The sequence below is a fragment of the Nanorana parkeri genome, unplaced genomic scaffold (assembly GCF_000935625.1).
Source record: "Nanorana parkeri isolate BGI_ZX_2015 unplaced genomic scaffold, ASM93562v1 scaffold950, whole genome shotgun sequence".
Lineage (NCBI taxonomy): Eukaryota > Metazoa > Chordata > Amphibia > Anura > Dicroglossidae > Nanorana > Nanorana parkeri.
The window spans coordinates 157,717-169,120 of record NW_017307218.1 but is presented as its reverse complement, the minus strand read 5'-3'; the positions used below and the strand labels follow the sequence as shown (position 1 = coordinate 169,120).

Sequence of the window (11,404 nt, the reverse complement as noted above, 5' to 3'; positions counted from 1 at the left end):
GCTGTGTCACGTTAACCCTCCGACTGCTGCAATCCAACCCATCTGCTGAGCAGTCGTGTAAAGTTAGATCACCCATCGCCCCCAACTAACCATAGGAAGCTTTTCACAGTAATATTGAAAGGTCACGTGAAAAGAAAGGAAATGGTTTGCGGTCTATTAGAGGAAATCACATATTACAACACAAGAGAAAAAAAAAAATAACGAAGACCCTCAGTATAATCCCCCGGAGCGGTGACACAGAGCAGTTGGCTCTTTAAATGAACTAGACATAGGAAAAGGGTAGAGTCATGCTTTTGAGGTCTTCAATACAGCAGATGCAGGGAGGGGAGTGAATGTAAAAGGCTAGGAGGAGGAGGAGGGGGGATGGTGAGCACCAGATTGTACCTCTGAGAGGGGAGCATCTGTCACTCTCCATCTTGCTCCTACCCCAACCACTGCTGGTTCTGCTGCATCTCTGACTCCCAGCTTGGCTGCGACTGCAAGGTATGCATTGCCACCCTGGCTGGCTGTATGGGCTTGTCAGGATTTAGGGTATGTGTGTGCGAGCCTGGCTGGATAGCTGTGAGTTTAGCCGGCTTGGAGCATGTGTGTGCATAGTGGGAGATGCTGAGCGGAGTGGAGACAGTGCTTTAGCTGGCTCCTTTGTTCTGGGGACCCTCTGCTGTCTTTTTTTTTGACACTGCTGCAAAGCTCACTGCACCAAATCCACAAAGCTCAATGAGCAAATGTGAGAATTGCTTAGGCTGAATGAGAACAACTATAATAAAGTTTTTCTCTTACAAAGGTTAAATATCCATCTGAATATTGGGCAACAAGGCTTGATCAAATACAGGTAGGTCTTTTTAAGTGTGTGAGTGTGTAAATGTATATAATTATTGTATATGTAACTACAGCAACCCAAATGATCAAGCAGTCATACAAAGTATACATGTATAATTCTATTGTATCCATTTGGCTCCCCAACACAGCATTGCAATGGATGAAGTCTCACCCTTTACTTCACATTCTATTGTCTAATTGGGGCCAGCTGTAGATTAGCCATATAAAAGAAAAGCCAACACCCCCTTGGTTTGCCTATTCCCCAAAGCCCACCGGTACAGGTTGGGAATACACTTAACACGGCACGAAGGGTACACAGCTCGCACACTGACGCTACTCGTGGCATATTTTAGGGTACGCTCCACTTTGATTGGGTTTTTGCTATGCTTTATAGGATATCACAGTATACAAAATGCTTTTTCTTATTGCGATTGAAAGAATTGTATCCAGAAGATTGTGAGAGTGGCACATAGACAATGGCTCTGATTGTACATATCAATTGACTGTTGCATCTATCAATATCCAGAATCGTGTGCACAGTATTAACCTATATGGTGCCCCTGTGTACTATATGTAACGTTTCCTTGCAGTATAATTGCTTTTTGTGGGATTGCATGCAGCCAATTGTAAGAGCTCATCATACACCCTATTTTGGATTGTTCTGATCCAGTGAGTATATAATGGATTATAATTCAGAATCCTGACCGTAGCATGTATCTTATTATATGATCCCATCACAGGCAAATGTTTCTTCCAGTATTATTGTTGTTTGTAGGATTGTATTGAGCCAATTGTAAGACCATATACACTAATATTCCTGATTTGTACTGATCTATTGACTGTATTGTGGATCGATATTCAGAATATGACCGTAGCATAAACCCTATTTTATGATCCCATCACAGGCAAATGTTTCTTCAAGTATGAGTGCTGTTTGAAGGATTGTATTGAGCCAAGTGTTAGATTACCCCACACACAATTTGATTGTAGGTCTATTGACTGCAATCCATACACAAGCATTTTGATTGCACAGATCTATTGGCTGCACACCATATACAAGAATTCTGATTGCACAGATCTATTGGCTGCACACCATATGCAAGAATTCTGATTGCGCAGATCTATTGGCTGCACCACATATACAAGAATTCTGATTGCACAGATCTATTGGCTGCACCCCATATACAAGAATTCTGATTGCGCAGATCTATTGCTGCACCCATATACAAGAATTCTGATTGCGCAGATCTATTGGCTGCACCCCATATACAAGAATTCTGATTGCACAGATCTATTGCTGCACCCATATACAAGAACTCTGATTGCACAGATCTAGTGGCTGCACCTCCCCATATACAAGATCTCTCATTGCACAGATCTATTGCTGCACCCATATACAAGAATGCTCCTTGCAGAGATCTATTGGCAGCACCCCATATACCAGAATTATCATTGCACAGATCTATTGGCTGTACCATTAATTAATTTTGTTTTATTTTTTATTTTTCCTGATTTGATAGAATCGTTAAAAACCCAATCTAAAAGATAGTAAGATCACAACACATACAATGTTACTGATTTGTACAAATCTGCTTACTGCAGCATAGCTCAATATTCAGATTGTATCATATTTATTGAAACACACACTGAAAAGGGGTGTTAAAGGAAACCTGATTACAGGTATTAGAGTGTTAGCTCATGGACCACATGACAAGTATTTTGAATAGGTGGTTATTTTGCCAGGTAAACGTAGCTGTAATTGCTGCTGATTCTGCAGTAGCCAGGGGGTTGTCCGAGGAGCTTGCTTTTGATCTGTCAAGCGATGAGATTTTGGTAAACTGGTATTTGTCATTTTATTTTTTCCTGCTCTTACTGTAAGTCAGAGCGCAGATGTCAGTTTTGCGTGATAAAACACTACCAATCCTACTATTAACTCCCCCACATAACAATAATTGTAATTAAATCAATTTGCATCTGGTACATTTGATCTCTCCCATCTGCCGGTACATAATGGAGCATAACCCTTCAGCTTCCGCTGGTCCCCGCCCCAAGGTGACAGGGAAAGGGTTAACAATGGCTGCCTACAGCACATGTGCCATAGGATGTCTCGGTGTCTATTGTTTCATGTGTAACCCCTGATGTGCTGTATCCCCCCTCCCCACCCCCGCTGCTTTTTTTTTTTTTCCTGCCCCGTTGTGTCACACATTAGGTTAATGCACTGCTCATGCCAGGAGCCTTTTATCAGCTGTGAACACTGAGACAATTAAAGTGAGCCAGAGCCAAATGCAGCATTACTTGGGCTATGTGGAGGGGGGAAAAAAGGGGTATTGATTTGTAAGTGTTCTATTTTTTTAAGATGCTGCAGATAGACACAGATTGGAGCATCGTTGCCAGTGATGGTAATTGCAGGGCCTGGAGGGAGATGTTTTTATATAGCAAAGACCATCCACCAAACAATGGGCCTGCGATGGGTCAGCTTTGGCTCACATAGCACTGCTACAGGATTGCGTATCTCAAAGAGCTTCATAAATGGTATTCACAGCTTTTTTGTGGATACACTGACTGCGAGCAAAAATATGATTGAATTATGATGTCTGAAGAGTTGATACGCATAGCATTTTCTGGTTTACAAAGGTGATTTAGGAAAACTGCATTTGAGAAACCAGTCATCTGTTAGCTTTGGGTTCCTGGGGGTTTTGCTGTCAAATGCATGCTTTTATATTCAACGGTAGTGCAGCTGGAATGCAAAGGGCCCTGCTTGACCTGTTTTCTTGGCAATGCAAACCCATTTCCAAAGGGACATTGGGCATTCAGAGGAACGCAACACAAAGCAGATCAAAAGCATCCTCTGAACGGTCATCCACATTGATGATGATCATTGATGTAAATGGCCATCTTTTGAACTGCCTTTGCCATGCAATTTTAACGCATGTAAAAACGCAAGTCCTTCTACAATCTGGCTCTGATTTTAGAACACTAGAAGCAAAAGCGTAGCTGTTGGCCATAGCACCAGACCTTTTGGAGAGGAACTAAAGAAACTGGAGCAACAGTATAGTTGCCAGTTGGTTTTATCTTTCCAGTGACGTCTGGACTCTATCTGATATGGCTAACAATCTTGGTGTGGCATATGGCTAACAATCTTGGTGTGGCATATGGATAACAATCTTGGTGTGGCATATGGATAACAAGCTTGGTGTGGCATATATCAGCCCCTTTTGACTCCTCCTAGAAAGATACATTTGGCTGGCTGCTTTGGCCAATGGCTACCATTTTCCCCATTTGATTGTATCTGGATTGTTTGGTCAGCTGGTGTATTGCATGCCTGGAACAAGCCAGGATTGAAGCATCTCTGCAGTAGTTTGTGTCTTGATCCACAAGGCCATAATGAAACTTTTGGGATCTAGACCCTCCCAGTTATTAAAGTGAATCTGTTAGAAAACTGGCCAAGCCCAACTGAACATATGATAGGAAAATTGTTTAAGCAGATGTTACTCTTGGTGTACACCTCATAAACGATCTGTAGTTCCTGAGATCTGGGCAGCTGTCTAAATCGTAAAAGGTTCTTGGCCCTGCCTTTTGGTCCTTTAAATGCATGTTGGGTGGCCCCCTTGACTGAGGCAGCAGGGCTAAACCCAAACTTTACAAGAGTCAGTAATTTTACATAGCTTCAATCATTTGAAGGTACGTACTCGTGGGCTGTCCATGATTTGTTGAGCATATGACCTAGAGCAAGCACAAGCATGTCAGATCTCAAACACCTAATATGCAAAAGTTTGTTCTGGGTCAATTGCTTACTAAAAAAGTAAAAGGGAACCAGCTCCTTTTTTAAGAACAAGTCAAAAATGGCATAATAATCATGATCATATTTTTTTTTTATGGAGGTGATTTTCTGGCACTAGGGTCTCTGATCATTATGTAAAACCATTGTCTGATTTGACTTTTAAGCTTTTAAGCAACCATGTAGAGCTTAAAGGAAACCTGTAGAGGAGAATGTATAGGCTGGTACTGCTGATCAACTTTTGGAAAGTGATAACTGCATGGCTGTCACTGGCTTCAGTACTTGCTGAGTCATCAACCTATATAAAGCATGCAGCCAAGTGGGGTAAGGGCAAGGTTGGAACACCTGATCTGCATACTTATTGCAGATCAGTGACTCAAAGAGCTTCATTTATAAAATCGGGTGGATGCCGTTCACACGGCACTAGCGCCCCTAGATGGCACTAATATAGGAAATTCCGATATTAGTTAGCACCATCTAGGGGGGCGCTTGTGGCGTGCAAATGGTATAAACCAGGATGAAGTTTTATAAATTAAACCAGTGGATGAGCATAAAGCCAAGCAAATTATGGTTGTGGAGAGAGCCTCAGTGGCACCCTCCATATTTCTCCCAGCACAGGTTTTCATTAAATGTTGGAATGGATCTGCCTTTTATTTGTGGTGGGATGCATTTTATTAACTAAAAAATCTACTGGGAACATTATGGTATTATACTGGTGCTTGACCGAACAAAATGGCATTTAGACTGTACTGAAAGGACACACAGAAACATGAAGAGGAAAAAGAAACTATTTTGGAATGTTGGTTCTTGCCAAATATTTGCTTGAATTGTAAGATGTGATTAATGTGGCGCAGACGTGTACATTTTAGTTCATTCGTTGAACTTTGAAGGATTCAGACCTTTTGGAATGTCATTAATGAGCACAAGGTCATAGACTCACTTTCTTTAAGATCGCTTGGTGGGATCACATGTATTTTGTGTGACATTCTTAAGTGTTGGCATTAGTGGTTGACTTGACACGCATGCAAATTTCATCAGTGTCAAGCAGAAAGCATGACGGTGCTTTTCTAGGTCAAGGCCATGTAAAGAAACACTTGTATTTGTCTATATATGTAGCATATTGAACATGGGAATGTGGCCGTGGAACATGTCCCGAGGCCCTGAGAACCGGACAGACCCCTCTGAACGGCGGTCCACCGCTTCCCCTGACCAGCCAAGGGGGTTTCGCCCTCCCGGTACCGGCCCGCACTGGGCACTGAAGGGGGAAAGGAAGCCAGCCTCATCTCCTGCAGCGCTAGGAGAATCCCTGGGGCTCCACAAGGTAGGCAAACCTACCCCTCTGCCTTACACAGGCAGGCCAACAAGGAAGACTTCCCGGGCAGCATCACCACATGGAAGCCCTCTCTCAGCGTTCTGTGACGCGCTCCCCAGCTTGACTGAGGAAACACAAAAGACTGAGGGAGTGGAGGAGAGGAGGGTCTTTTAAGCAGATTAAGTGACGTGTTTCCTGTGTGTGGGGGAGGAGATTCCATCTCGTGATGCTGTCCTGGAAGACGTTATGGGAAAGACTATATTTGCTATAGATAACGGTAGAGTAGTGTCCAAAGTCACAGAGATAATAAAGTCAAAGTTGCTGCCTGGGTTACTAGGTGAATCACAGGGTTACTAAACCTGTAAATACTAAAGCATTCATTAATAATAGAGGCCGTTTCTGCACAGACTGGATAGAGAACTAGGCTGGAAACCATTTTGGAAGTCTAGAACTTGGTTATTTACCAGCTAGAAACCACCCACATTTTTAGGGGTTTTCCAAAAAGTTCATAATTCACAGATGCCATGCATCAATGAAGTCATCCTTCAATGGACAGCTGGGCCTTTTGTGTGGTCACGGTGGCATACCGTTCCATAAAATCCTGAACACTGGGGGTGTAGGCGTTTGGTGAGGTCTAAAATAACCTCCATAATTGCCTTTTGTGCTGCTGAGTGCCACTCCATTGCTGAGAAATGGGTCCCCCCTGAAGTCTGCTGGGAAACAGACACTTCCTGGATGGTCAGTATCCTGGGTTACCCACAGCTCTCACTGATCTTCTACTGACTTCCATGTTAATACTGTATCCTGTAATGTTGTGGAAGGCAGTAGGAGAGACCAGTGAAAGCTACAGGGGACCCAGGAGATCAACAATCCTGGAAGTGTCGGTTTCTCAGCTACAGGTCGGCGATTGGAAGCACTGGCAGCAGGAACGACAAGTACACTTCTACAGATAGATATTTTCTTGGAAACTTTAGTTTCAGGGTTGCTTTTAAAGAAATCTGTCTGTTTAGAAATATGGGGGCAGCTATTGCTATTTTCTTGCATGAGTACTGAAAGTGGACCTGTGTATCGGAGCTCTCGATCTGCATGTTGGTCCCAAGTCAGTGACTTTGTTCTGCTGTTAGATCAGTAACTTCTAATTTCAGAAGGTGAAGTCAGCAATGGTGACCGCCATACGTCTCAGTACAGGTTTCCTTTTAAAGCAAACCTGGTTTTTGTCTATGAAGGGCAAAACAACAAATTTGCTTTAATACCCCCTTTTTACTTCATTTACCTGGTACTCAGCTGCAGGAGAAATGAAGCCTTGTGTAAGCACCTAGTGGGTAGAGAACGCACTACTTGCCCCAATGTGACCAAGCACCTGTGCTGTTACATAAGAGGAAGGGGAGTGAGTCCCATGATCCTCTATACCCCAAAGTACCAGGTATTTTCCTCACTTCTGGCAGCTGAATGTGGCTACCAGGAAGAGAAGGAAAGGCGAGTATATGCTACCGAAATAGGAGGGCAATAAACCAGATCTGTTGCTTAAATGGACAAGGCGCAGGTTTGATTTAAAGCTGAGCTCCAGGCAGAGTTAAACACAGATGAAATATCTATAGGGGAACTATTTGACTTGCCAAAGGAATTTGTATTTCATTCCATCCATCCCTGAGATTTGCACACAGCACAGCCCCGTGCTGACCTGGTTTTACTCTACTGCAGTTAACACTTGTAGGTCTGGTTCTTCCCCCAGCCTGTGACTGTACAGTGTATGGAGGAGGAGCAGCAGACAAGTGAGCTAATCTCTCTCACTTGGTTCTCCTATCACAATGTTCCTGTACTGCAGAGCAAATGACTGGCTCATTGCAACCCCCTTTTTGAGCTTTGATGTTCAGGGAACGCAACAGGTTGACGCCAATCAAATTCGGATACTTGTGTTAATGAATACATAGCTGTATTAATGTTCCATTTACATCTGCCTGCCTGAGGTCCAATTTTAAGAATGATAGAGGTTCAAGGAGCAGTTTAGAAAGAAAATGCAGAACATAAAGTGAACACACAACTCATACCTAAGGGGAAGTGGTAGGTAGGCTCAGGCCCAGGGGCAATTGGGCAGTCTGTACTCCCTGAAGAACAAGGCGCATGCATGGCGGTAAAAGATAGTTGATTTCAGCATTGGCTTAGGGCGTGTTTTTTTTACTTTGCAGATGTGCATACATAAATACATTCAAATTCCAAATGAACCAAACTAGTACAGCTCATAGAATTCAGATACATGTAGCGTATACAGATTGTACATAGACATTTACATTCTAGTGCTTTGATTGCCCAACTATACTACCTAGTTGCTTAGAGACTGAGTGCTACAGGTAGACACATTCATTTAACATTTGGGTCAAATTTTAACCAAAATTCATGTTAAATGTGTCTAAATTGAAATTCACAGCAGGCATTCCTTTAACAGTATTTGGTGGTAATTTTATATAGAACCCAACTGAGGTGCTTGATCAAAAGAAGGGAAATATATATTAAAAGGGTGATTGTCATAATAATGGATTTCTATTTAAGTGTCTGGGGTCAAAGAATGTTCACTTATGAACATTTATAATATGATCTCTTGATTGCAGCAGGCTTCCTGTATGTGTGTACCTGCTTCCACTTACTGTAGGTTCATCGACTAGGCAGCAAGACTTCAGTAGATGCAGAAGCCTCATTATCTTTTTGATTTTCCGACATGTGCAGAATAAGAGAAGATTGATAAATATTAAGAAAGACTTGATTGAGCATGTGCCAAATGCTGCCTAGCTGAAGCCAAGAATTCCCAATGCAACAGCCTCTTGTCTTGCAAGAAGAGGCAAGCTGGCCATCTGTCAACATTTATAGCTCATTAAAGAAAGTAACGCTGATCGTGGGGGTGGGTCTCAGGCTTCCAGTTATGGGACTGGCATCCTCGTCCTCTACATTACCTTGAGAGTTGCATTTGGCACACTGACCCATCGGCTAGCATATGCCAAGACTGCTTTTAGTGGCTGCCATCTACAGTAATGGGCTTTATTTTACCTTGGAAAAAGAAAAGGTTAGCTTTGTGTGTGTTTTAAAAATACCATCTTCACTCATTCCTTTTTTTTTTCTTCCCTGCAGTAAATAACAATGGGAGCAAAGCTAAGTAAGAAAAAGAAGGGATACTGCCTTGGTGCTGGTAAAGATGGAGAGTCGACAGAGACGACTGAAGTAGAACAAAAAGAAGCTGAGAATCAAGAGGGACAAAAAGATGCAGCAGAACCAAAGGGAGAAAAATCTCCCACGGACCAATCTCAGAACAATGGTGTAAATGAGGGACCGAAAGACAGAAAGTCTGATGCAGAGATTACAACTGGTGAAACAACCAAAGATGAGTCAAACCAAGACCAAAAGCCAGAGATCAAATCAAGTACAGAACAAGAGAAGGTAGACAAGAATGACCAACTGCAAGGTAAAAAAGAACATGATGAGGGTAAAACGGCTGCCCCAGAGGAGGCATGTGAAAAGGAAAAAGAGGTAGAAAGTGCATCTGAGGATAAAATTAAAACCGAACGTGAAGCGAAGGAAACTCTGACAGTTGCTGCAGATAAGCCAACTCAGGAATCCAAACTGGTGAAAGACTGTAAACAGCCTCATTCATCTGAGACCAAGCAATTGAACCCTGTGCAGGATGAAGCAGAGGTCAAACAGGTATCAGAACCAGTGGCAAAGGTGGAAGCAGAAAAGACTGAGAAAGCTCCTGTGCCTTTGGAGACAGAAGTCCACATCTTGAAAAGAGCTGCAGAAGTGCCTACACAGGCTAACCAGTCTGTTGTAGAGCCAGAAAAACTGGAAAAAGTGCCTGAGAAAGTGGAACCATCCACCCCTGAAAGTGTGCGTGTAGAGCCTGTGTCTGAACCAGTTGTGGAGGCTGTAGTGCCAGAGCCTGTCATTAAGACAGAGGTAGTAGAAGCCACATTTTCGAAACCTGTCCAGTTAACAGAAGAAAAGGTGGATTCTGCATTGCCTAACTCTGATCCCACTTTAGAGCCAGTGCATTCTGTGTTACCTGAACCAGTAGCAGAACCAGTGGAGCCTGCATCAAAAGAGCCTCATCTAGCACCAGAACCTTCACTGGTCCCGGCAACACAACCAGAGCCTTCACTGGTCCCAACACCGAAACCAGTTAAGTCTGCATTGCCAGAGGCAAACCCAGAGATAAAAGTCGAGGAAGCTGTTTCTGAGCAGCCTACTGCTCTTCAAGAACCAGAGAAAGACCCAGAACCTGTGCTTAGTCCTGCATCTGAAAATATAGGTGATGCTAAGCATGAGCAAGAATTAACTTCTGCACCACTGCCACCAAAATCATCTGATGTGCCTGATGAAACTGCTGAGGCTGAAAAACTCACTGAGAACCAGGAATCATTAGGGTGTGGTGATCAGGGCATAGATGTAGTTACAATTGAGGTACCTATTATTGAAGCTGCTTCTATAAAGCAGCCATCAGAGATCTCGGAGCAACATGCTGCTACTGAGGCTCCTGTATTACAAAATGGACCTTCAGAGAACTCTGCAGAAGATTACCCTGTAGAAGCCCATCCTATCTCAACAGAGCTGAAGGTAGAGAACAAAGAAGAACAAAAAGAGGTTGTGGAAGAGAATGGTGACTTAGATAAGCAGTCAACACAGCAGGAAAGTCAGGTGGTGACAGATTGTAGTGCTCCAATAGATGTCTTGGTGACTTCAAAGAATGAAAAGGGCTACACAACTGCACAGGATACCCATGATGCATCTCAACACTGCAATTCCGAAGACAAAACTGAAAACCACGACTCCTCTGCCGAAGAAGTAAAGAATGAAAACAAACCACCTGCTCCAGAGATCTTGGAAAAACATGGTGTCGGAAATGGTTTACCTATCAAAGAAGAAATTAAGGTTCATCTAGAGAACAACTGTGACAAAGACCTTCATGACCTCAACGGGCCTAGCGAAAGTCATGAGATTCAAGTATGCAATGAATAAACGCATGGATATGTTTTTTCCTGGTTCAAATGGTGAAATAATGCAAAACATCCACGATCTAAACTGTCTACATTGTCTGTGACCAAATTGTTCATGAAAGTTTTAAAAAAGTTTGGAAGTAACATTCAAAATCGCACCCCGACCAAATCTTTTACTATTGACTGATCTATTCGGAATCTGCCAAATTTAATATATCTTATCTTATGCAAGTTCCCAAGATATTTATAGATATCCATGTTTTCTATCTGCTCATTGGACATATTAATGTTCCGAAAAGCCAAATGTGAGAAAAGTGACCAACGCCTATGAAACAAATTTGTTGTGAGCTTAACCCAATGTTCAAATTGTCTTTAACGCATGAACCATGTTTTCCACAAATAAAATGTCATATTTAAGTTTATGCTGCTTCATGAATTGTTTAAGGGTCCATTCACACCACATCCAGATCATCTCCAGACCAGACCCGATTGTTACCGGATCCAAAATGCATCCTA

At 42.7% G+C, this 11,404-nt stretch overlaps 1 protein-coding gene across 1 annotated transcript; it reads left to right on the top strand.

Moving 5' to 3' along the window:
- Nucleotides 1–307: 307 nt before the first annotated feature.
- On the top strand, nt 308–11,181 carry LOC108795247 (titin homolog). The gene is made up of 2 exons (XM_018566458.1): nt 308–483; nt 9,030–11,181. Exon 2 carries the CDS (start codon nt 9,039–9,041, stop codon nt 10,908–10,910), a length of 1,872 nt encoding a protein of 623 aa, XP_018421960.1. The 5' UTR covers nt 308–483; nt 9,030–9,038; the 3' UTR covers nt 10,911–11,181.
- Nucleotides 11,182–11,404: the final 223 nt, after the last annotated feature.